Source organism: Tympanuchus pallidicinctus, unplaced genomic scaffold (genome assembly GCF_026119805.1).
Source record: "Tympanuchus pallidicinctus isolate F22 unplaced genomic scaffold, pur_lepc_1.0 scaffold19, whole genome shotgun sequence".
Lineage (NCBI taxonomy): Eukaryota > Metazoa > Chordata > Aves > Galliformes > Phasianidae > Tympanuchus > Tympanuchus pallidicinctus.
Window position 1 is genome coordinate 16,630,732 of NW_026294710.1, and position 25,698 is coordinate 16,656,429.

The 25,698-nt window shown below is 51.8% G+C and overlaps 2 protein-coding genes and 1 long non-coding RNA gene across 12 annotated transcripts in view; 1 reads left to right on the forward strand and 2 right to left on the reverse strand.

Moving 5' to 3' along the window:
* The window catches only part of LOC128079496 (uncharacterized), a 32,391-nt gene extending 17,674 nt beyond the window's left edge, over window positions 1-14,717 (forward strand). The window contains exon 8 of the long non-coding RNA XR_008206182.1: window positions 14,619-14,717. This is a non-coding gene — a long non-coding RNA (uncharacterized LOC128079496). The remainder of the gene's footprint in view (window positions 1-14,618) is intronic.
* Window positions 846-15,953, reverse strand: STRIP2 (striatin interacting protein 2). 7 transcript variants are annotated; one of them, XM_052680763.1, is made up of 21 exons: window positions 15,790-15,953; window positions 14,643-14,712; window positions 13,807-13,881; window positions 13,597-13,731; window positions 13,386-13,506; window positions 12,741-12,809; window positions 12,554-12,660; window positions 12,338-12,465; window positions 11,797-11,979; window positions 11,043-11,266; window positions 10,316-10,381; window positions 9,883-9,946; window positions 9,518-9,589; window positions 9,214-9,288; window positions 8,554-8,651; window positions 8,229-8,355; window positions 6,832-6,932; window positions 6,217-6,283; window positions 4,174-4,278; window positions 3,720-3,924; window positions 846-2,633 (listed from the first exon to the last, which is right to left on the reverse strand). In XM_052680763.1, the coding sequence occupies exons 1-21, from the start codon at window positions 15,916-15,918 to the stop codon at window positions 2,383-2,385; spliced, it is 2,472 nt and encodes an 823-aa protein (XP_052536723.1). In that variant the 5' UTR covers window positions 15,919-15,953; the 3' UTR covers window positions 846-2,382. The 7 variants fall into 7 exon arrangements, with proteins under 7 accessions (XP_052536723.1, XP_052536722.1, XP_052536726.1 ...); XM_052680762.1 differs by having other exon boundaries at window positions 13,807-13,884; XM_052680766.1 differs by lacking the exon at window positions 13,386-13,506 and having other exon boundaries at window positions 12,554-12,809; window positions 15,790-15,897.
* A 1,846-nt stretch (window positions 15,954-17,799) lies between these two features.
* AHCYL2 (adenosylhomocysteinase like 2) overlaps window positions 17,800-25,698 on the reverse strand; it is a 46,625-nt gene continuing 38,726 nt past the window's right edge. For 3 of the 4 annotated variants that reach the window (XM_052680819.1, XM_052680821.1, XM_052680820.1), the window contains exons 9-17: window positions 23,896-23,959; window positions 23,110-23,198; window positions 22,406-22,476; window positions 22,187-22,281; window positions 21,835-21,933; window positions 21,659-21,727; window positions 21,510-21,588; window positions 20,768-20,888; window positions 17,800-19,751 (exon numbers count right to left, since the gene is read on the reverse strand). In XM_052680819.1, coding sequence (XP_052536779.1) covers window positions 19,745-19,751; window positions 20,768-20,888; window positions 21,510-21,588; window positions 21,659-21,727; window positions 21,835-21,933; window positions 22,187-22,281; window positions 22,406-22,476; window positions 23,110-23,198; window positions 23,896-23,959 — 694 coding nt within the window. In that variant the 3' untranslated portion in view covers window positions 17,800-19,744. The remainder of the gene's footprint in view (window positions 19,752-20,767; window positions 20,889-21,509; window positions 21,589-21,658; window positions 21,728-21,834; window positions 21,934-22,186; window positions 22,282-22,405; window positions 22,477-23,109; window positions 23,199-23,895; window positions 23,960-25,698) is intronic. The other variant, XR_008206198.1, reaches the window with a different exon arrangement.

The following is a 25,698-nucleotide window of genomic DNA, read 5'->3' on the forward strand; positions in this document are numbered from 1 at the left end:
TGGTTTTCATCACCTTCCAAAGCATGGCCTGCCTCAATAAAAGCATGATAAAGCCATGATGGGATAAAAGAACTTAACTTAAAAGCTCTGCCTTCTCCTGTTTACTTTTTTTTTTACACATGGGCTCAGTTTTCACATAAGGGGATGTCTACAGAGCTTCATTTTGTTTGGTGGTGGAAATAGTATTGAAACATTACAGTTATTTCCACCTTTCTACCACACAGAGATTCAGTCAAGAATTTGTATTTCCGTTCTCAGTAAAGATAGAAAACATGGTAAGCTGTGGAACCCTCACATGAAGCACAGTTTAAATACAAAAGGTAGAAGAATGAACCTTACATCAAACAGAATAACCAGGACCTACACTAACACTGCAGGGAAGAGACCAAAAAAAAAGTTTAGAGGCGAATACAAAGGGCTTTTCTAAGTTTGTGAGTTCAGTAATCCCAGCTACAAGATGCTGACCTGCAGGGAAATGAGGAAAGCTGCACATCTGGTAGGAAAATCAGAGAAATCATCATAGAGAAAATTCTGAGCTGTCCTGCTACTCCTGGGCTCTGTATTTGCAGCATGGGGCTGAAGCCAGTGGTATTGTGTTGAGGGACGTGGTTTAGTGGGAGCTATTGGGAATAGGTGAACGGTTGGACTGGATGATCTTTTAGGTCTTTTCCAACCTTGGTGATTCTATGATTCTATGATTGCACATAACAGCTGCATTTCTACCACTTACACATGCAACAGACCTGACTTCTTGGGTTAGTTTGAAGGGAGAGTTCTAAAAGGAAATAAAACCAACCAAAATTAGGATGTAAATTAAGGTGCACAAAGAAAAAAGTTCACGTGAATGAACGGACTTGAAAAGTCACTCTGGTTTATTGTGAACAGAAGCATTCTTAAAAAGGGTGAGCGGGTTTACTAATGGCAGCTCTTTGAAAAGTGCCTTTTGCAAACCACATCAAGGAAACATTCTCAATTCAATTCCACAAGCAATAAGCACAAATCCTGCCATGACAAATACCTGTGGTTTCATTACCTGCATGCTCACTGCATCGGTAGCAGCACAGCGGGGGAGAAATCCACTTCTGCTTGCACTATATTGACACATTTTTCTTTGACAAACTGATTTCATAAGGGAGGAAAAATTAGACCAGGATTCCCTGTGCATGGCTGACAACATTCTGTAGAAAAAGATATAATCTTTCATCTCTTATAATCTTTCATACCCTGTCACCATACTCACAGCTCGTTGTGTGAGTCTGAACGTTCTGGACTGCACCATCTGCTGTTTCTGTCATATGATGGCAGCAAAGTGGTACCTAAAGCACTCTTCCTTCCTGCTTTAAGACTTGGCACAAGCATCCTCCCAGAGAACCAAAAATCCGTGCAAAAATCAGGTTATTTTCCAGAAGACTGTCTCCTGTAGGGCTGCAAAGGGTAAAGAGCAATGAAGAAAGCTCTCTGGAAACCAAACGTTGCAGTAATTATCTTTCAGAAACAATCAGCCTGCTGCATTTTATTTCCCCGTATGGACTTTGTAATGGAGCATCTTGCTTGATGAGAAAAAAAGCCTTTTAGTGTCATGTGTAGACATCCTATAGCATGAGTCAGTAACTTCTGGGCCAATAATTCTGGACTTACAGCAGGTAGAGAGAAACATGGCAGTGAACCTCCTCTGCAGCTCTTTGCCCTGCAAGCTCTTTGTTCATTTTATTCTCCTAGCAATGAGCAGAGGGGTGAAGGAAGTGGAGCAATGGTAAAGGTAAATGCATTACTATCCCTAGTGACCAATGCAAAAACCGTGTAAATCTGCTGAACAATCCCAGCAGTGATGCTGCCCTGGGGACAAGTAATGTCATCCCCTTTGGCCAAGTCATCCAACTCTACTTGGGACTGTCACAGATGGTGCCACCTATTTTGTGTTTTTTACTTCATCACAGCAGTGTGGTGCTTCATGCACATCATCATAAATGAACAAATGAAAACACATCAGCTCAGCTTGAGGCATCTGGGTGAGATGAAGACTTATCAAGGCTCAGATACCCTTACAACAGACTTAACAAGCTAAGGGACAGCACAGGCTCAGATCTCTCATACACAGTTGTAAATCTGCAGTGAAAACCAGGTGAGGCCACTCCTGAATGAGACGCCAGAACCTCGTCCTCGGCCTCCATACAGCTCTGTTGGTACCTCATGGCCTCCAAGAGGTCACAACAAAGGGAAAACCTCCAAGAAAACGAGAGTTGAGGTGTCTGGATGGTTACAGAGAGGCCTGGACGCTCTAAGAAGGTGATTTTCTTCCAGCTTTACTTAAAATGATCTTCTTTTCCTCGCTGTGTAGCACCTGGAGTCCCTGCTGGGATGGGACGGCTGACGTGGTGGCTCTCACTGGTAGCGCAGCAGCTCTTCCCAGCGGATGGGCTGGGAAAACACCTCCCGCTCCAGCCACAGCTCGTAGGAGTAGTGGAAGTCCTCGGGGAGCTCCAGCCGCTGCCCCAGCACGCTCTGCAGGCAGTTGTCCACCGGTGCAAACTCTGAATCCTGAGGTTTGTCGTATCTCCGGCTGTTGAAGGCTTCGATGCTGGCTCTCAGTGTGCATTCTTCAGCTTGGAAGTCCCACGGCCTCGCATCAATATCTAGGTTTAAGATCGAGCAAGACCGTAGCGTGGCGGAAAAAAAGGTTTGAACAAAAGGAAGGATGAAGGCTTTATAGCATCACACACTTGTGTTATTCACCAGTTTGTTGTTCTTAATTCTGTGATAATTATTCATAGCGAGCTCCCATTATGCAAGCATTTTAATTTGAAGTAATTAACTGAAACATATTAAAATCGCTTGTAAATTAAGCAGAGTTAGAAAGCTGCCTGTAGAAATGCAGTTATTTCTGTTGTCTGCTTTGAGGACTCTGTGCAATTACAAAGCTACTTTGTTTGGAAAGGCCTCATCGCTTCTACTCAGAATCTCCACAGATTTCTAAAGGAGAGACCAAGATTTAAAGCACACTGCTAAAACATCACAAAGTTCATTGTAGCCTATTGAAAAAAAAACAAAAAATTGAAAATTTGGGCGAATTTAACAGTGTTGGAAAACTAACAATTGACTGTAATAACCACAGTTCTTTAGATATGATAATATTGTGTACACACAAAAAAGCAGTGTTTTATACTTGGCCTTTAGGAGCTCTAGCTCTAATGAACAAATCATTTGCTCCATAAAGATTTAAAAAATTCATGCCAAGGTCTCAGCAGTGCTCAAAGGATGGAAAAGCCTTCTAAAAATACAGATTTAGAGCACAGAATTGTTGTTTAAACAGACCAGCATGTCCAGCCTCTGCTTCAGCTTATGGATTCACAACCTTGGGCTGTAACCAACATCGTCTCTCTGGTGTGAAGTATGGGGCCAACTGCTTGGATTTCCCCTCTGTGGCCATCCCAGGCATGCAAGTTTGGTGCAGAGCAGTTTGGTGCCTCAGTGGTGAAAGCAATCAATTTGGGAAAATGGAAATGGAGGCCTGGGTTTGGTAGAAACTCATCTTGGAGACCCGAGCTGACTGCATCCCATCCCGATCCGATTATTCCTCATGCAATTAGTTCCCTCCTGATGGTGCATTAAGGCTTCAGAAAAAGAAAACCCAGGTTGCTGGCCCAAGCAAGTTTATAGTGTTCCAACAGGCCCTAGGGCTAAACTTGCTCATGACCAGGACTCCTCCCAGCAGAACTCACCGTTGCCATACGCCCAGTCGTCGTTCATGCGGTGCCGCACCTTCTGGTAGATGGCCGACATGGTCTTCATGTTGCTCTTTCTCCACTGGCGCCCCAGGTATTTGGTCTGGATCTTCAAAAGTTTGAGAACGTACAGCTGCATCATGGCCTGCTTCACCTTCAGAGCTCGCTTCAGTATCGGGGCCGACTTGAAGACTACCAGCATCTGCCAAGAAAAGGCATTGGAAATCAGCGCAGGGAGCTCAACAAAACAGTGGAAATGCTGCTGCCTGCCCTGCACAGCTCCGGGCGGCACCACTTTGTGTAAGCATGTGGAAGACAAAGAACTGGTCTTTGTCCTTAGATGTCAACATTGGGTCCCCTGTTGTCCACACTGGCTTCACTCATTCATCAGTGGCTTGGATGAAGGAACAAATTGCCTCCTTGGCAACTTTACTACGGTGATCCTCCTTACCATTGTCCTCGAGTGCTTCCACTTGGTCAGCTTGTTGAGGATCCTCAGCAGGTTAATGCAGGAGAATAGGTTTCTCCAGCAGAACTGGTTGTTGTCTCCAGCTTCCTGCAAGCAAAGAGGGGAAAGCAGAGCTCTGAGGGTTCACCATCACACTGCTGATGGCACGTGGAGACAGGGAAACCCTTCTGGAAAGAATCCTCAGTGCTTTAATTTGTGCTTCGGTTTAGAGTGTTATCCAAGAGAAATCACATTGCTTTGCCATGGGAAATGTGTGTTTTAGGAGATTTGTACTGATTGTCTGCCAAGCAAATTACAGCCCCGTCATCACTGCTTAGCAAACATTTTGTTGCCAATTATATAAATCAATTCGTAAATTGCTACATGCTTAGAAGACAGTACGGATAAATAAGAAGAAATGACAAAATAATGAAGGATGGAAACCAGCAACATTTCTGTTGGGAGAACAAGATTTTTCTATAGCAAAGATCCTCTCCACCTTAAGTGCAGCCCATGCATTACTTTAAATATTAGCTGCGTGTCAGCACCCCCAGCACCAGTGTGTGGAAGTGGTGCCCGTGGTACATCTGAGCACTAATTCCATCAGCACAGCCACTTGTTTTCTGCTTGCACAGCGCTGAGCACTGGCTCAAGTCCCACAAATAACCTATTTGGGTAAGAGCAGAAACAAGTGCTACTTATTTTATAGGCCACTTACAGCAAGCTACAGCCTTAATGACCACTGGAAAAATCACAGCCTGTTGAGCGTTCCACCTTCTGGGCATCCTCAGGTGGAGAGTGTGATTAGACACTGATGGAAGTGTCGTAAAACAAGATTTACCCAAGAAAATGCTGTCAGCATGATGTCTTTGTTCTTAAAGGCAAGCACCAACCATATCATCCCAGTAAGCAATGGCGAAAGCAGTGGCACACGTATCATACTTTGGAGGCCAAAAAAGAAGGAATCTGCTGATGGGAGGCACTTAAATTCTGGGATCTGGGGAAAGCCACTCTGAGCAAATGCCCTTTTCTGCCAGCAGAGGCCATGGCTGTGCAGAAGGCTTCTCCCAACACTACCACCTCTGGATACTGCAGCTGAGTTATTTGTCCATTCCTGTGTAGGAGCAGCAGTTCCCACAGTCCCTACTCTGGAAACAGCACTGGTGAGCACGTCCTAGTTTTCCACAGAAGCAAACCAAGCACATCCTCCTGTGTGCAGCCCCCTGAAAGCATCATCATCTGTCACATCTGCTAGGAAATGTGTTAGGGCTGTGATGTTAAATCAGTGCATCGGAGTTAAGACAAACAAAAAACAGCATAAAATATTGGCTAAGGAACAGAAACTACATGCACAGACGTCACTGAAGAACCAGGGTGTGTTTGATTTCTATAAATGGGCACTGGATTTTTATAGAAATAGACCTGGCATCATTGCTGGACCTGGAGGCAATAAATAAAACAAGGAAGTGAAGAAGGAAAGGAAGAAAAGGAGAAAAAAAAATAGTAGTAAAAATAAAAAGATGGGTAAAAAAAAGGACAAAGGGAGGAGAAGAAAAAAAAGGAGAAAGGAAATGGGAGAAAGGAAGAAAGAAGGGGAAAAAGAAAAAGGGGAAAAAAAAGAGAAAAAAAAAGGAAAAAAGGAGAAAATAAAAAGGGAAAAAAGAAGAAAAGGGGGAAAAAAAAAGGAAAAAGAGGAAACAAGGGAGAGGAAAAAAGGAAACAAGAATAAAAGGAAAAAATACACTGTGTGCCACCAGAGCTCACAACGACGTGTCACTAGATGTCCCCATCGGGCCAACTTTGGCTCATCAAAACCATAGGAAGCCTTTCCCTTTATTTCTATGATTGCAACGTGTTCACAGCCAAGGAAAACAACAGAGGCTCGAGATTTTAGCAGCAGCAAGGAGAGAAATTTTCAAGTCTTTATCCAGGAAAAGGTCTATTTTGGGGGCTGGCTGGATGCAAAGAACACAAGGAATAAAAGAAAAATCCTTCCTTGCCCGCCTGCATAGAGCAATACTGTCACAAGTGCTCTGCTTTGCTTACCAGGCTTTCTGCAGTGAGCTCAGGCAACTTGTGGACTGTACAGTGTGGGTAATCCAGGACAGAGATGCTGTGGAAGATGAGAAAGAACAGACTCATTAAGGACAGTCGGCACGTGGGCCTAACGAGCGGAGCCCTCCCTGCTCCCAGGCATGCATTAGTGGGGACTCGGAGGAGGTGGATCCATTATGACATGGCAGATCAGTTATTTGTGTGCATATTAAAAAACAAACAAACAAACAAACAAAAAAACCAAAAACACTCATACAAAAAGCAAATTTTAGATTAAAATGGAAATATCTGACAGCAAGAATGTTATCAGCAAGATAATGCGTGGCAAGGGCATGAAGGCTTGCCCAAAAAGATTTCCAAGCCTTCTGGGTTTACTGCCTTTGTAAGAGTAGCTAACCAAAAAACCCTCAAACGTACACATATCTAATATATAACATATGTGTGTAATAATAAAATGTACTCTTCACGTACATTTTATTTATATATATAAATGGGGTTTTTTGGGGAAAGCATCTGGCATGGAGAGGGTTCAGGGCCACGCACTGTACGAGCATCGTGCCGTATTTCCCACTGCAGCTTCCCTGGCCATCGCACGTGTGGCTGTACCTGTTCTTGGCTGTGATATAGGACATGATGTTTTGGTTGAAGAACTTCAGGATCAGCGGGATGCAGTTGGCAAACACCAAATGTTGGGACACGTACTCAAACTGGGGGAGAGAAGCGAAACGGGTCAGCGTCAACGGGAACAACTGGAAGCACGTGCTGGGAATTGCCATTTCCAGTTGGGATGGTTTGCTCTGAACCTGGCAGACCATCTTGTGCACAAGTCTGCTGTGTGTAAGGCTTGCATCGCATACAATGACTCCCAGCAGCTGGGAAAGTGCATTGCCATGCAGAATTTCATGGCAAGACTTTGGAAGAGGTGCACTCAGCGATTGCAGGTTGCCTTTCAAGGTAAAAGCTGTTGGAAAATGTTCTATATGGAAGGAAAAGGAGGAGATTAACTACTACAAAAGATATGGGGTAACTTCCCTTCTGGCTTCTACAGATCACAGAATGTAGGGGCTGGAAGGGCCCTCAGGAGATCATCTATTTCAACCCCTCTGCTAAAGCAGACTCCCTAGACCAGTTTGCACAGATCAGCATCACAAAGAGCAACCAGTGGCCTGAGAAGCTTGGACAGCTAACCCAAATTCAGAACTAAGGGGAAAAAAATTAAAGAAACCCAACAACACGCCTTCTCCAGACCTAAAACTGGTCTGCAGGAGTGCTGCCACGTGGGAAAAGAAATGCAAGGAGCTGCTTTGGTGTGAAAAAAGGGACTGAATGCAAACTGGGATACAGGAGAACGTGGAACAAAGGTAAGATTGGAAAAAAATGTATTATTTTTTTTATTCTATCCAATCCAATCCAATACATGGATTTCTGTTAATCCTTCTATATGTTTCATAGCATGCATGGGTTTGTATCACAGAGAAACCTCTTTAAAAAAGAAAATTAAAAAAGGAAAAAAAAGGAAAGAAAGAAAAAAGGAAAAAAAGAAAAAGAAAAATTTTAACACAAATCAAACTGCATCTAGGACCCTGAGCTGGTTCTACTGAAACCAGAGCTCTGAGAGTTCAACCCTGCTGAGGAGCTCATGAGTCCTGCCCAGCCCCACTGCTCGTCTCGGAGGTTGGGCAGAGCAGGAGGGATCCTGCCTAACTCCTCCCCACCTCTGCTGCCAGGAGAGGCTCTTTCTCCCGAGATCTCCGGAATTCTAACCTGATTAACCACAGCATGTGTTCTTCCACAAATCCGAGAGCTCTTTCCACATGAGTGGAAACCACCCTGTCAACACACAGCCAAAGATGTATTGCAGGCAGGTTATTTCTGCATGAGTAACACTCTGAAAATCATGTCCCAGGGCTAGGGTTCATCCCTACAATCCACAGCTCCTCTTGGAAACGTTTCCTGGAGAGCACCAACCCCATGAGCACCAACCGTGCCTCCTCGGTGCTCACCTGGTAAATATGGTTCAGCTTGAAGTGCTTGAGGAGCAACAGCAGCAGCGCCGAGATGCTCTTCACGATAATCTCCTTGTGCCTGTTCACATCAATCCCCAGCTTCATGCTCTGCAGGACGGTGATGCTGGCGTGGTGGAGGAAGATGAAGGCTAACCATCAACCTGATGGGACCAGCACTGACCCACATCCCTTGGACCATGTGGCCATCCCCACATCTGGAGCTCTGTGCCCACCTCTGGGGCCCCCTGACCTCTTTGCAACCCCCAACTTTACTACTTGGTCCAATGCTGAAACAGCTGGAGGTATCTCCTTGAGGACTTACGGCATCTCCTCAGGCAAGACATCTGCTAGGATGTTGATGGAGTCAGTCTTGGCCTTGGAGGTGGGTGCTGCAGCAAGGAGGATCTTCAGCAGAGCGATCTGCAGAGGAGGTAGGTGTGCAGGCAAAGGGGGAATGGAATCCCTTCCTTTTCCTTGAGACTGGACAACTTCAAGCCAGCTTTAGAAGGTTCCACCAGCCCAAGGTCCGCTCATGGTGATGGGCCAGCTATGCCAACGCTCAGCTCTCCTTTTGTACCCAACTGCAGGCAGAAGGGCAGCTCACCTTTTGTATTGAGTTGATGCACTGAGCTCTAGTGGTATGGATAAAAGTGCTGCAGCTTAATGTGTTTAAATGTTTGTCTCTCCCTACAGATAGACTGTAGGTGCCCAAAAAGCATCTCAATAGAGCTGAATTCTGAATTTTTTAAATTGTATTGTGTGGGAATCTCTTGAGGCCATAGGAAAGCCGGAAGGGATGCCTGCTGTCCTATTTCCAAAGACTGGACCATGCTCCTGGTTATCTGCCCCCCTTGATGCTATGGAACCCTCCTCTCGGAGATGACTTTCTACCCAGCTCTGCTCTGGATTCCCACCAAAATCCCAGTGTTCAGATCCCAAACACCCACACACTCTATCTTATTTCTAAGAAACACAGGCTTACCATATACTGGGGGAGATTGTATAGCATGGCTCGATACAAGACCTCACAAGGGGTTTCTTGGACTTCCTCTTCACCCTAGCACAGGGAAACATTAAAAACAAGGGGGAAAAAAAGTATTTCTGGTCTGCACACTTGAGATATGTCAATTATCTCCCTATTATCTCCTCAATTATCAACTAGGGGATTGGAATTAAAGATTGGGTCACGATGTGGTGTTTGAGAGCATTGGAGGTGTGACCAGAAGGTACAGGTTTCTGTGGCATCTCTTCCCTGTGCCCAGGTAGTGATGGGGAGCACATCTTACCAGAGACATGGGGCACTTCTCCAGCTCCTCTTCATTCTTGATCTGGACATCTGAGATGGAAACGTACTTGTGCTGGCAAAATACACAGAGGCAGAGCAATGATACAACTACTGGATGCAACACCAAGCAACGACAGCATTTGCTGAGCTTGCTGAGGACTGAATCTCCATCAGACCTTTACTGTGGTCTGACAGCACGCACGTAAGCAACTCCAAACCTTTTGTGAATGATGCATCACCAAAGCTGCTGCATATGAAACTTGATGCCCTGCATTCTCTCTATGGCCATGGAGATCTTGGCCAAAGATTCCCTCATTTCTGTGAGATCCCCATTAGTCTGATCCCATCTTAGAGTCATTGTCTCACCTGCTTCAGTGTCCTCACGCTCTCATGAATGGGCCGTGGCAGCCCTATTAGGGTCTCAGTGTCCCTGGAGGGGAAGGCAGAAGGTAAATACAAGGCTAAGATGAGATAATATGGGAGGTATGCCCTTAACTTGCAACAGGGGTCGTTCAGGTTACTAGGAACAATTTCTTCTCCAAAAGGAACCATGCAATGTGGCACCTGGGGACATGGTGGTGATGGGTTGATGGTTGGACCTGATGATCTTAGCGGTCTTTTCCAACCTTAATAATTCTATGACTGCAAGACTGGAGAGGAGATGTGGGGCACTTCTATCACATACAAACATCACACATTCCACACACAGCCCAGTCTCTGTGGACATCTGCTGGCAGATAAATGGCACCGAGGGGAGCTGGGGGACAGGCTCTGGTGGCCCCTCACACGTGACACTCACTGTCCCAGAGTGAAGCCGATGAATTTGTTCCTGCTTGCCTCCAGGAAATGCTCAATGTCCTTCTGCCTGATGGAGCAGCAGAGAAATTAAATCGAGGAGGAAAACGCACATATATCTGAACTGCTAAGAAAGAGCATGGTGCAGGACAAGAAACTTTTAGCTTTCTAGGATCAATTTCTGGAGGTATTCATAGCTGTTGACCACAGCCACCATCGCTCACATTGGTTGGGAACAACGTGAACCAAAACCAGTGCTGAGCATGTTGACGTGGAGCAGAACCGCATCGTGTGTGCTCCTGTGTTTCACAGGATGAGATCAGCAGCAAAAAGCTCACGTGGATTTGAGGGATGGGACTGAGGATTTCACCCTCTTTTCCACCCCCATATCATACGTAGCAGAACTGGCCTTGGAAGGGATAGCACCAATCCTTCATGCTGCGCTGTGTTTCTCCTGTTTCTCGCCCTCTACACAGGGCCCCTCAAGAAGATTTCATTTGGCCACACGCGAGTCCCACTCGGTGCATAAGGGCCATGCTCATTAACCGCAATTAACCCAGGGCACTGCCCTACCTAGACCCATTGCAGCTGGCTGGGAAAGCTCCCAGCCCACACTCTCTATCCCTTCCCATTGCACCTGGGATTCCCCACATGGCATTTCCATGCATTGGCCAGCCCTGGCCACACTTGGCTAGGGCTGGGGAGGATGGCAATGACACCCCACGATCTACCTGACTTTGGGGGCCCAGGGCAGCCCTTTGGGGAAAGACACCCGTTCAATAGGAGGGCGCTGGACTGGTATGGCAGGGAGGAGAGCATCCCGCTCCATCAGGTCCAGCTCCCCCTCGATCCCACCATCCACTTCATCACCCTCCTCTTCATCAACTCCTGTTTCATCATTCTTGAAGGGGTCTCTCTCGTTGTAGATATCCAGGCTGTCTTGCTTCATCAGGGGCTGCAGCAGAAGCGGATGGAGAAATCAGTGTCATGCCATGGAGTCTAGTTTCCTCCCAGCCAACATCTCCTGACATCTCCATCCTAAAAGGCTGAACTCCCAGATGTGCCCTGGGTGAGAATTTCCCTTCTGGCTGCCACCAGAGCGCTGGACAAGAAACAGCACCTCTCTGTACAACAAACTCTCTGTCACCTCCTTTTCCTTTTTAATTATTGGAGCTACCATCCAACATCCTCCCCCCAGCAAAAGAAGCATTTTCATCCTCTGACCACACCACCACAACACCAGGAACTGAGCTAAAAAAAAGACAAGTTTGCTGCAAGCACTTTGGTCTCAGCGCTTATCAGCCCTTTGCCATAGGGTCAGGGCTGTCTGCTCGCTTCCTCCATCTTGAGTGCTTCACAGGGCTGATCTGCAGCAGCTTTTTATTTTTCAGCTTTTATGAGATGAAAAATGCTTAGAAAAGGGGGAGGAAAATGGGATCAAACCCATTGGAGAAGGGTTGGCCATGCCCAAGGAGGAGCCCTTACCCGCCGACTGCGGTGCCCACGCTTCTGCTGCTGCTCAGCCAGCTCAATGGAGCAGGTGGGCGGTGAGGCGGCACGCATGCTGCGCATCACCTGGATGCTGTCCTCGGGCAGGGGTGGCAGCCCAAGCTCCTCCCTCCTCCTCACCTTCATCATCTGCAGGGCTTCAAATCCTCCCAGCGTGAACTAGGGACCAAGGAGAGAGGTGGCAGAGTGGGGAGGGGATGAGCCCCAGGGCTGCGCAGCAATTCGGAGCTTCTAGGTGGAGGTTATCAAAGTGGGGAGTTGAGAAGGAAGAAAGCACAGCATTTCTCCAGCCTTCTTCTGCATCCTATCCCAAAAGAAATCGTTCACCTTGTGCCATCCTAAATCATGGAATGGTTGGAGTTGGAAAGGACCTTGAGAGGTCACCCACTCCAACTGCGATTACAAGGACATCTAAAGCTCAATGATGTTGCCCCACTACGCTTGGATTAAGCACTGGGTTGCATCCACCACCATCCCCTGCATTCCCAGTGCCTGGAAAAGGAAATTGGGCACCCACCAGGAGCACCTTCCAGAGCAGGAGCAAGACCTTCTTCATAGGAAAGTGTGGAGCGTGGCCGCTGCAGAACTTGGTCACCATGGTGAAGAGCAAGAGAGCGAAGGGCTCATCGGAGCGCATGGGGAAACCTGGCAGGGAGGGAGCAGGAGTGAGCTTGGGGCCGTCCCCATCGCAGGGCTGTCCCCACTGAAGGATGCCGTGACCCCCATGGCTCACTCAGCTCTGTCCTGAAGGTCTCCCGGCAGGATTTCCACTCTGGGGGATCCGTTTCCAGTTCCACACGGATGTTCTCCACCAGCAGGTACATGACGCTGAGCAGCACCCTTATGGGACAGCGCGGTGGGGACGTGACACGTGGTCCCCAGCCATCGTCCCCAGCGGATCCCAGTGCCACCACGGGTACCTGAGCTCGGTGCTGTCGGCCAGTGAGATGGCTGGCTTCCGCAGCGCACTGCTGCACGCCTGGCTGTTGCTGTGGGGAAGGGGAAGAGCTCAGCGGGGCGGCTCCTCATCCTCAGCCCACTCCCAAAATACAGCCGTGGTGGTCGGGGAGGAGAACGAGGAGAAGGGATGAGATGAGGAGAGTGAGGAGGACAGGGAGGAGAGGAAGACAAAGATGAGGAGAATAAGATGAGAGGGAGGAGGAGAATGAGGACAATAAGGTGAAGAAGAGGAGAGTGGAGGAGGATCAAAGAAGGAAGGAGATGAAGAAGAGGGGGATGAGAATAAGATGAAGAGTGTGAGGAGAATGAAGACAAGGGCAAAGAAGATGAGGAGAATAAGATAGAAGAGGGTGAGGAGAAAGAGAAATAATATTATGAAGAGGGTAAGGATGATGAAGAGGAATAAGATGAAGGGTGAGGAAGGATAAGGGTGAGGAAGATGAGAATGAGATGAAGAAGGTGAAGGATGGGGGGAAAGAATAAGATGAGGGATGAGGAAGAGAGGAAGATGAGGATGGAAAAAAGACTGAGATGAAGAGGAGGCTGTGGAGGAGAATAGGATGAAAAGGAGGGTGAGGAAGGTGGGAGCTGCGGCGCCCTCTCACTCGATCTCCATGCTGAGCAGCTCCAGGAAGGCGCTGAAGGTGCCCAGCTGGTACAGCAGGAAGCTGTTGTGCCGTGACCAGTGCAGGACATCGCCTTCGCTCTCACAGTCTCCGAACACTCCTGGGGAGGCCCAGGGAGGAATGTGGTCAGCGAATGCTGCCCTGCCACCCCCCAGGACCCTTCTGGGACAGAGCTGGGCCTGGTGCTCACCCTGTGCCAGGTAGAGGATGGCCCGCGCCGCCCGCAGCCGCCGCTCCCTGCTGACCACCTCCAGCCCCTCCAGCAGCCGCAGGATTTGGGCCCTCTGCTGCGCTGTGTCCAGCTCCGGCCACTGCCGGCCCCGCGCTGCAGAGGGCACAGAGCGATGTGTGGGCCGTGGGGCAGCCCTGTGCCGTGGGGCACTGAACACAGAGCCCATACCTTGGGGGCAAAACTCCTCCTCGAAGCATCGCCGGTTGGTGCTGAGCTCGGGCTCCTCGGTGTAGCTGTACAGCTCTGCTGGAACAGGGTCAGCCGTTACCGGAAGGGTTTTCACCCCTCTTATCACCACCAAATTCCTCCCATGTGCCCAAGATGTGGAGCAGAACCCCAGCCTTGTCCTGGAGCTCTCTTTGGAAGCTCCACTGGGCACTGGGCTCCCATTCAACGCTTCCACATCCATCCATTCAGTCCCATTTCACCTTGCCATGGGGCGATGGGAACACTGCAGATATCCCAGCGTGGCATTAAAATCTGATATAACCCAAATGGGAGCCAGAGCCTCAGAGCAGCTCTCCTGGTGGGTGCACATGGGGCAAATGGGGACAGTGCTGATATCTCAGTGTCCCTGAGCTCTGCGAATTGGGATCAAATAGGATGGGGTTAGGAGTTTTAGAACTCCCTTGGGCATCCTAAACCCATCCTGTTTGATCCCATTTCACATTGCCATGAGGCAATGGGGAGACAGCATGGATATTCCAGTGTGACATAAAAACTGGGACCCAGAGCCATGCAGGAACCCTACAGCCACTCCTAGGGGAACTTCCCACCTCCCCCCCTCCCCCACTGCCCCCCCTCCCCCACTGCCCCATTGTATCTGCAGTGACATAGGAATTTTTTGGAGAGTCATTTTGCCCAGTAATTTCGCAAACAGCTCCAGGATTTGGGGTTTTACACTGTTTCCTATACATTCCCTATGCTCCTATGTCATTAACCCCCCCCGTTAATTAAACCCTCCTCTCTCTCATTACCAGGACGCTGCCACCCCACAGCCCCACCTGCCAGCTCTGCGCCATGGCTGTCGGTGTCCCCGTACTCGAACTCCACGGTGGGGAAATCCACAGAGCCCTGCGTGTTTGGAAGTGGTGCGTAAAAATAGCAGCCAGCCCTGGCTGCAAACAGCCCCGTGCACGCTCAAATCCATGGCTTGCGCCCTGCCAACAGCCCCACACGTGCTCTCCATTTCTCCCCAGCCCAAAACCTCCCGGCATTAAATCCACGGCTTGCATTCTGCACGCAGCCCCATTCACGCATCCCCGTTCATCCCGACGTAAACCCGCAGCTTTTACCCTGCCAACAGCCCCGCGCGCGGACCGCAGTCCTTCCCGTCTGAAATCCATGGCTTCCATCCGGCGCACAGCCCCATGCACGCGTCCACACAGCCCCACCTGCGCTCCCCAGTTCCTGCCAGCTTAAATTCCAGGGTTGTCCCTTCTCCCTGCGTCCCTCCCCAGGTCTGCAGACCCCCCAACCCCCTTCCCCACCGCCACCCCGCTTCCCCCATTTCCCGCAGCGGGAGCGGAACTGGAGCGTGAAACCCCGGGGAGGGAACGCATGAATGGGTCGTGGATGGCACTTCTATAGCCCTCCTCTGGCTGTGGGGCGGAGCGAGGTACATCGGCCCCGTTCCTATGGGTACCCCCGAGATGTGCAGCACGGGGCTGAGCGCTCTGCACCAAAACTCCGCTTTTTTCGCCCCGTTTTTGCAGCCCAGGGCTGCGGATCCCCATCGGGATCCTAAATCCCAGAAGGAATTCAGGACTAATCGGATCAGGGGGGCCACGAAGGGGGGAGTGAAGCCCCGGCGCACCCAACACAGGAGCCCACTGTGGGTCATGGCTGCTCCGCAGCGATGGGCTCAGGGCCCCCCGGTGCCGTTGCGCTGGGTGTCCGGGTGCGGGGAGCAGCCACGGGCTCTGGGGGGGCATTGGGGTGCGGGGGGGACACGACACAACTGGGATAACCAGCGCTGTGACCCTGGGAACCGCTCAGGGAACCCTCCACCCCCCCCCCGGACCAGGACCCCCCCGGACTCCCCGTGCCTGTGGGATGGAAGCACGCACCCACAGAACAACCGACCCCCCCCCCCTCCCCACCCGCAGCTCCTCAGCGCTCCCAGCCCCATTTTGTGTCCCCCGTCCCCACCTCGGACTCCTTCCGCTGTCCCCTGAAGAGCTCCCGGCCCTTGGCGGGGGGCTGCGCTGCAGGCTGCCCCATTCGGGCCCTTCCCACGTTGGGGTTCGGGTTCGGTGCCCCCCCCGCCGCCTCCTCCATGCGTTGCGCCCTCCGCGCCCCTCCGCGCACGTGGGGGCCGCGCCTCGCGCCCCGCCCCCCCGCTCCTATTGGCTGTTCCGTGGAGGGGGCGGGGCTTGGGGGACACACCCCCTCACCCCGTCCTGCTATTGGGTGGGGGTGGGGTCTGTGGGGGTGTTGGGGTGTAGGGGGGGCACCGTTGAGATGAAGGATACTGGGAACTGGGGGGGGCACGTATTGGTGCCCATAGAAGGGGCTGGGGGGGCTGTGGGTTGACCCTATAGGATGGGAGCTGGAGGCTGTCAGTGAGGCAGTGGGTGGAAGGGAGGGCAGTGACCCTACAGTGGTGCCATTCAACAAACATTTGCCACATCCAGATGGGGTTTGGGGTCCTATCCCCATCCCATCCCATCCCCATCCCATCCCATCCCATCCTCATCCCATCCTCATCCCATCCCATCCCAATCCCATCCCATCCCATCCCATCCCATCCCCATCCCATCCCCATCCCATCCCCATCCCATCCCATCCCATCCCCATCCCCATCCCCATCCCCATCCCCATCCCCATCCCATCCCATCCCATCCCATCCCATCCCATCCCATCCCATCCCATCCCCATCCCATCCCCATCCCATCCCATCCCATCCCATCCCATCCCATCCCATCCCATCCCCATCCCCATCCCCATCCCCATCCCCATCCCCATCCCATCCCATCCCATCCCATCCCATCCCATCCCATCCCATCCCCATCCCATCCCATCCCATCCCATCCCATCCCATCCCCATCCCCATCCCCATCCCATCCCATCCCCATCCCATCCCCATCCCCATCCCCATCCCCATCCCATCCCATCCCATCCCATCCCATCCCATCCCATCCCATCCCATCCCCATCCCATCCCCATCCCATCCCCATCCCCATCCCATCCCCATCCCATCCCCATCCCATCCCATCCCCATCCCATCCCATCCCATCCCATCCCATCCCATCCCATCCCATCCCATCCCATCCCATCCCATCCCATCCCATCCCATCCCATCCCATCCCATCCCATCCCATCCCATCCCATCCCATCCCCATCCCCATCCCCATCCCCATCCCATCCCATCCCATCCCATCCCATCCCATCCCATCCCATCCCATCCCATCCCCATCCCATCCCCATCCCATCCCCATCCCCATCCCATCCCCATCCCATCCCCATCCCATCCCATCCCCATCCCATCCCATCCCATCCCATCCCATCCCATCCCATCCCATCCCATCCCATCCCATCCCATCCCCATCCCATCCCATCCCCATCCCATCCCATCCCATCCCATCCCATCCCATCCCATCTCATCCCATCCCATCCCCATCCCATCCCATCCCATCCCATCCCATCCCCATCCCATCCCATCCCATCTCATCCCATCCCATCCCCATCCCATCCCATCCCATCCCATCCCATCCCCATCCCCATCCCCATCCCCATCCCATCCCATCCCCATCCCATCCCCATCCCCATCCCCATCCCATCCCCATCCCATCCCATCCCATCCCATCCCATCCCATCCCATCCCATCCCATCCCATCCCATCCCATCCCATCCCCATCCCATCCCCATCCCCATCCCATCCCCATCCCATCCCATCCCATCCCATCCCATCCCATCCCATCCCATCCCATCCCATCCCCATCCCATCTCCATCTCCATCTCCACCCCCATCCCATCCCAACCCAAACCCCGTCCCATCCATTCTCTTTTCCATTCCAGCCTTATCCCAACCCAATTCTATCCCCATCCCCTTCCCCATTCCAAGTCCAAGCCCAACCCTGACTCCACTCCCATCCCGACCCCATCCCACTCCTCACCTCCATCGCATCCCATCCCTCATCCCCAATTCTGGAGCACGTCGGTTTTCCAATGTTTTATTTCCATTTTGAGATTACAGAGTCTTTATTGCTGCTCTAATACAATCACTCAGACATCAATAATTAAAACATCCTCTTGAAAATGTTCTCCAAGTTTTGCTGCCCTCTCTGCAGCTGACGATGATGGGTTTTGTCTCATTTGTTTCTAAAGATCAGAACTGAATTATTCTCCTTATGCGATTTTGCTGGTGTTACCTAAATCTCCTTTTCCTAATTCTTTAAAAATGTGTTACGTTAAAAAAAGAAGAAAAAAAAAGAAAAGAAGAAAAAAAAAATTACACGTTTTAATTTAGAGATGATCACAGAATATTATAATTCCAGATTGATTAGGAAAAGCCAAGCAAGCGGAAAAGCTGACAGGAGAAGCAGAATGACATGGAGAAGGACTTTAAAAATAGAGGTGGGAAAAGGTGGGGCCATTTTGGGGGGGTAATTTTTTTGATTATTTTTTTTTTTGTCCTATCACCTGGAAGAGAAATGAAGGTAAATCAGGGCTTAGAAATCGGCACGGCCGCCGGGAGAGATGATCCTGGGGCAGTGGTGAGCTCAGTGTGGGGTGCTGAGAACCGTGTTGGCTGCTGAGCTCTTTGTTGGGGTGCTGAGCTCCATGTGGGGATCCAGAGCTCCATGTTGGGGTGCCGAGCTCCATACTGGGGTCCAGAGATCCAAGTTGGGTGCTGAGCTCTTTGTTGGGGTGCTGAGCTCTTTGTTGGGGTGCTGAGCTCCATTTTGGGGTGCTGAGCTCTTTGTTGGGGTGCTGAGCTCCATTTGGGGGGCTGAGTTCCATGTTGGGGTGCCGAGCTCTATGCTGTGGTCCAGAGATCCAAGTTGGGTGCTGAGCTCTTTGTTGGGGTGCTGAGCTCCAACCTGGCAGCTGAGCCCCATTTTGGGGTGCTGAGCTCCAACCTGGCTGCCGAGCTCCATTTTGGGGCGCTGAGCTCCATTTTGGGGTGCTGAGCTCCACGTTGGGGTGCTCAACGTGTAGATGCTCAGCACCGGGAAACTGAGCCACGTAGGGACGCCCGGCGTTGGGAAGCTCAGTGTAGGAACACTCCATGGACAGACGCTCGGCCCAGCGCTGCCCCCAGCATAAAACATCCAACAGCTCCGCGGACTCTTCCCAAAATCTCCGATCCGGGCACAGCTGTGGAGCAGGGAGAACTGCTGGCTGCAGGACGCGGCTGCGGGGCCGCGCTTCCACAGCTCCTCCTTTCTTGTGCGTGAGTGACGGCGAGGACGCGGCGAGGAGCTGCAGCAGGCAGCGACCAGAGGTGGATGAAGGAATCTTGAGCGGTGCCTGCGGGACGAGGGGTGCTGGGACACCACCATGCAGCTCCGCTTTGTGGCCAACGGTTGGCCAACCTCCATCGCGGAATGACGGCAGTTCCCAACTGGACGCCGACGGGGCGCAGGCGGCTCCTCCGCCCAGAGGAGGTTGGATGGATGCGATGGAGGAACGTCACCGGGAAATCAGACTCTGCGCGTTCCCAACGAGGCTGCAGAGGAGCTGACGTGGCTGCCGTCGGCCGTCGCGATCCGGCCGTGATTCGGAACAACGCCAGCAGCAGGAAGGAAACTTTGGTTCACGGCAAAGCTTGGCACTGGGAACGGAGCAGCAGCGCAGCGCCGGGGAGTCCCCACCCCATCGGCTCCTTCCTCACCCTCATCCTCACACAGCCCCGAATGGGAACGACCACAAAGAGAGAAACGAAACGAAGGGAAAGAAACGGAGCGTCTCCCAGTCCGCGGCAGCACGAACACGAGGCAGAGCCGCGCACAGAACTCTAATTCAATAAATAAATAACCTAACACACGGTCTACTACGAGAGCAAGCCCGGCTCGAGCGTAGCAAGCTTGCGCTGCTTCATCCTGTACAGTAGTTGAGAAAGGATTTGGGTTCTGTTCCTCGTGGCGACAGCGGCAGGAACTTAATACCTGGAAAAGAGAGAAATCCAGGGTTCGGCACATAAAAACGGTGAAATTTTGGACTGGACACTAAGAAAATGATAGAATATCCTGAGTTGGAAGGGACCCACAGGGACCAGTGCATCCAACACCCGGTGTTGGCTGAAATGGTGTTGGAAGGAGCCAGGTCCTGTCTCCTCCCTCGGAATTCGGAGATATTTTTAGTTGGGGGGAGGGAAGGGGAAGATCAGCCGTGCCAACAGGGCTGTGGGTTGGGATCAGCTCAGGGCACAGGGAGCTGCACTGCCACCTCCAGCACCCGAACCTGGCTTAGAGCAGCAGAACTTATCAGAAACAGAGGGGAAATTTTGGACAAGTCCACATTGGCTTTTGGGTTGGGTGGCTTTGGTTACACTGCGTGTGTGTGTGTGCGGAGTCACCACCCCAAATCCTGAGCCTGGAGGGAGAATTGACCCACAGAAATGTGGGGTTTTCCAGTGCCTCCTCTCTGGTGTGAGCCCAAGCGCTGCTGAGCGCCAGCCCCACTGCGTCAGGCTTCAAAAATAACCTGGTTGTCTGAGAGCTGCCTGGGGGCACTGCAGCGGGAACAGCTGCCATCCAGGGAGTCCTCAGCCTGGGTGCAACCAGGGCAGGAGTGAGGTGCTGGGGTTCTGTACATGGACAGATGGTGACAGAACAACAGGGAACTGCTCTGAGCAAGACTGAGGACAGGAAAACCTTCAGCCAGAGGTGACACAGCCCTGGCACTGATGCCCAAAGCTGTGGGTGCCCCATCCCTGAGGCCATGGATGGGGCCATGGGCAGCCTGAGCTGGGGGGCACCCAGCCCACAGCAGCAGTGGGACGTTGGGGTTCCCTTCCAACCCAATCACGGTTCTACAGTCTTTAAGGTTCCTTCTAACCCAACGAGGTCCAGGAGCTTTGAGGACTCTCCCAACTCAACCCAACTCAATCCTATGAGCTGTGAGGTCCCTCCAACCCAACCATTCCACGATTCCGCAGTTCCGTGACCGACAGGAGCTGCACCTGTAGTAGTTGGGTTTGAAGGGCCCGTTCTTGTTCAGCCCCAGGTACTTGGCCTGCTCGTCCGTGAGCTCTGTCAGGTGCGCGTCGAATGTCGGGAGGTGGAGGCTCGCCACGTACTCATCTGAAATATTCCAAGCAACCAGCGGAGCACAGCTCTGAGCGACGAGCAGCAGAGAGAGCAGAGCTCGAAGCACAGCTCCCTGCAGCTCTTCTGAAAGAGGCCAAGAGCTCCCACCGCCCATCCCCTGCACAAAGCATCGACAGTTTCACAAAGCGTCGCAGCACGAATGCCGGAACGGCAGAGATTCGCCTTTGCTGCTGCGGTATGAAGTGGCTTTGTCCTTTTCTTTGATAAAAAACAAACCTTTGGGCAAGCTGTTCCACAGCCCAGACAGAAGCTGCCCTCCCCCTGACCTTCTCAAAGCATTCATATCTTGGAAGCACTCCATGTCCCATAAACACTCGCTGTCGGAATTGAGACAGATTGAGAGAGGAGCCTCAAAGCTCAAAAAAATATATATATATCAAATTTATCAAAATGAGGCTGTTGAGCTGCGCCTCTTCCAACTTCCAGGTTTGGGTCTGGAGAAGTGAAGTGTCCAACAGCACCTCCATTAGCCCTGGGCCACAAGGATGAGGGTGAGGACAGATGAGGATGATGCCCAGCACGGCAAAACCTCTTTATCTGCTCAACATTGGTGAGGAAATAAAGAACAAGAGAAGGCAACCAGCACGTCCTTACCCATTTTCTTTGGCAGCAGGTACACGTCTTGCTTGTAGCGGCCCTCGGGAGCATTGTACAGCTCTATCAGAGCCAAAGCCTGCATGGAGGGGACGCTCGGTGAGTCAGCGCCGCGTGCTACGGGCTGAGCCCCCCCCAGCCCCACTCACCTGCGTGGTGGCGGTGATGGACAGCACGAAGGTGGGCACCGTGGAGCAGCTCAGGTTCAGCAGGCGGCCCTGGGGAGGAAAAGCACCAAACCCTGAGGCTGTGCCTCCCTCCTGGGGCGAGGCATGGTCTCCCCACGCTCCTGCAGCGGGAGGCGGTCGCTTTCCGTGCCTCTCACCTCCGCCAGCAGCACTATTCGCTTCCCATCTGGCCAGATGACGTGGTCCACCTGGGACCTCACCCGCTCCCAGGTCAGCTCCGGTGTGCGCAGGCTTGCCTGAAAGACAGCACGCAAACGGTCAAAGAATCATAAAACTGTGGGACGGCCGGGTTGGAAAGGTCCTTAAAGATCGTAGAACTAAAGGATGGTTGGGTTAGAAAGGTCCTTAAAGACCATAGACATCCTGTGGGATTCCTAGCAGTGCCGTGCAGCGGATGGGTGGGTTATTTTACTCAATACCTCACGCTGAAGTGGGGCCAGGAGCTCCCCACGGCCCCGCAGAACCCACCCTGTGCTACGCAGCGCTCACCACATCGATCTCAGTGTTGGAGTGCCCCATGTTGCAGACGATGCAGCTGTTCTTCATCCGGTCCAGGTGCTCCCTGGTCACTACATTCTTGTTGCCTGTGAAAAGAGAATGCAGAAATATCAGCAGGCACAAAAACGCAAATTATGGGTGTGACTCTGCCCATTTTCTGCCCTTTCCTTTAGAGCTGGGTGCTTGTCTGCCCACCCCAGTGCTGCATACCTGTGCAGGTGATGACAATGTCCACCTGCCTGATGACTTCGTTGAGCTTCACGAGCCTGAACCCATCCATGCTGAGCGGGAAAAAAACAGGTCGTTGGAAAAGCAACAACAAATGTGCCAAAAAACAGAGAAAAAAAAAACCTCTCGGTCCTCATTTTAACCTCTTAACACTGCATGACAGCCAACACGGAGCGCTGAGCAACACCGTGCCCCAAGCATTTCTGGGGTGAAGCATAGAGATTCGGGTCTCCTGCGCAAGATGTGACACTAAAAAGTGAATTTTGGGAGTTTCACGCCCTTCTGTTGCAAACTCAGCATCCAAAAATGCCCATTTTTGTTTGTTTCACGGAGGAAGGTGCGCTCTGCACATGGCAGAACGAGGGCAGGACTTTGGAGGATTTGTCAGCAATTCCCCCGAGAGCTTATTTCTGTCTCTCCTGAGCTACAAAATCGCAGTTACTGTACAATTATTTTTTTTTTCCCCACTCTATCTCTCAGCCTGTCCCAATTCCTGCTTCTTCCCGCTGCAAATCCCTTTTGGAGGTCATACCCCCCAAATTCTGCAGGTGATGGTGATGGAAACACAGACATGCTGCTTATGGAGAGGTGGTCAAACCCAAACATCCTGCAAGCGCTTCCCACTGCTTCGTGGCCACAATTTTCCTGCAGAACACCCCCAGAAAGGAGGGAGGCCGGGTGCTTACCAGGCCTGCAGGGCACAGATGGGATCGATCTCAGTCACGTAGACGATGGAGCCCATGGCCTTCAGCGCCGCGCAGCAGCCCTTGCCCACCTGGGAGGGAGAGGAGGAAGATGTGGGACTTCGGAGGCATGCAGGATTCCCAGATTTGGGGCACGGGAAGGTAGAAGAGGCACAAAAAAAGAGACAAGTGCTAAACTCAGGTTGCCCAACATTCTCAGGTTTGGAGCAATGTAGGACGTGGGTTGGGCTGCAGCTCAGCTCGAAGCTGAAGACATGACAGTGCTGATTATTTGGCTTTCTGAGAGCTCTTTACCCTCCCTCCCCCAAGTCGTCCTTGCGTCCAGAAGGACAAACAACACCAAGAGATGGCATTTATCTCAGGGGACATGCCAGGGTTCTGTACAACCTCTGCTCTGTTTAGGAGGTGTCACAGTTCCATCCCTGAGGGTCAGCCCCCCCGTACTGATAAGGACCGACGTCTCCCTAAAGTGGAACTGCTTTCTCAGGAGGATCCCTCCATCTGAGGGTGAAAACACATCAGTAAGGCAAACCTCGCTTCTATTTCTTGAGCAGCTTTCGGCACACGGCGCTACAGCTGTGCACCCGCAGAGCTCAGCCCTCAATCATTGCCACCGCAGGTATTTTTGTGTCCCTTAACATTTCTCTGTTGGTACTTTCATGCTCAAATGCTCTGAGCGTGGAGCAGTGACACATCTTAAAGCTCAGGTTTGGTTTCTGCTGCACATCTCGCAAGGACAGCCCTCGTCTGGGCAGCGGAAGCCCTTACCTCCCCATAGCCACACACCACCACCTGCTTCCCTCCGAACATCATGTCTGTTGTCCTCTTCAGGCTAAGGAAACAGAAACAAAGAATTAAACTCCAGCAGCAGGAACAGGAATCATTTCTATTCCCGCATGGGAATTTCCCCTTTGGCCAATTTGGGTGCTGAGAATCGGAACAAAGAGGACAGATTTGGGGTTTGATTACACACACATAGATAGATTTTTTTTTTTCAGTTCAGATCTCTAAAAATCTTTTCCAAAGTATCTTCTTTGTGTCTCACTTTATTAACAAAAGCCACAACGTCTCATGGAAACACCTGCAGAAGATGCAGAGGCGATATTTGCTTGCCAGAATCCCGCTGCTGTCCCCCAGCACAGCTCCCCCTCCCACCCATTCTCCTTCTGCCTCCTCCCCAGGAGCGCCCTACATCACAGGCTATTTTTGGCGTGCAGAAATAGGTCAGCAGTGCAGGGAAGGTGAAATTCCCCCACACTTCCCGAGGAATTCAGATTAAAATTCTGGCAGGTTTCCTTGCACCTTGGCTCGGGTTTCCCTCAGCCCCATCTCAGTGCCCGTCCTGTCGCAGCTGAGATGACCAGCCTTCCCCCATCCCGATCGAGACGATCAGTGAAACGTGGAATCACAAGAAAATAACGAATCTGTTTAAGGATGCCAAACTTTTCAGCTTGCTAAAAGGTGCAGCAAAATAACAACTCTCCCCTCAGACACTCAGAACTTGGGAGCAACTCCTCACCAGGCACCCGAGCCCCCAACGACACAGCGACAGAGCTGCCTCTGGCCAGGCCCTGGGGCATCATTAGAAGGAAGAGCTGTCACAGAATCACAGCATCACAGAACTGTAGGGGTTGGAAGGGAGCTGCAGAGCTCATGGAGTCCAACCCCTGCCAAAGCAGGTTCCCTACAGCAGGTCGCACAGGTCGGCATCCAGGCTGGTCTTGAACATCTCCAGAGAAGGAGACTCCACCACCTCCCTGGCAGCCTGTTCCACTGCTCCGTCACCTCACTGTAAAGAAGTTCTTGTGCACATTGGTGTGGAACCTCCTATGCTGCAGTTTCCAGCTGTTTCCCCTTGTTCTGTCTCCACTCACCACTGAGAAGAGTCCAGCCTCGCCATTCTGCCCCCCACACCTTAGATATTTATAGACCTGGATCAGGTCCCCTCTCAGTCTCCTTTTCTCAAGGCTGAACAGACCCAGTTCACTCAGCCTTTCCTCATAGCAGAGATGCTCCAGGCCCTTCACCATCTTGGTGGCCCTCCGCTGGATTCTTCCCAAGAGATCCCTGTCTGTTTTGTCCTGGGCAGCCCAGAACTGGACGCAGTGCTCCAGGTGAGGCCTCAGCAGGGCAGAGCAGAGGGGGAGGATCACCTCCCTCGACCTGCTGGCCACGCTCTGTGCAATGCACCCCAGGATGCCATTGGCCCTCTTGGCCACAAGGGCACACTGCTGGCTCATGGCAACCTGTCGTCCACCAGGACACCCAGGTCCCTCTGTGCAGAGCTCCCCTCCAGCAGCTCATCCCCCATCCTGTACCGCTGCATGCCATTATTCCTCCCCAGATGCAAGACTCCACACTTGCTTTTGCTGAACCTCATCCGGTTTCTTGCTGCCCAGCTCTCAGCCTGTCCAGCTCTCGCTGAATGGCAGCACGGCCTTCAGCCAATCCTCCCAGCTTCGTATCATCACAGACTCGCTGAGGGTGGCCGCCATCCCCTCATCAAGGTCACTGATGAAGATGTTGAACAAGGACCCAGCACCGACCCCTGGGGGACAACACTGCTCACAG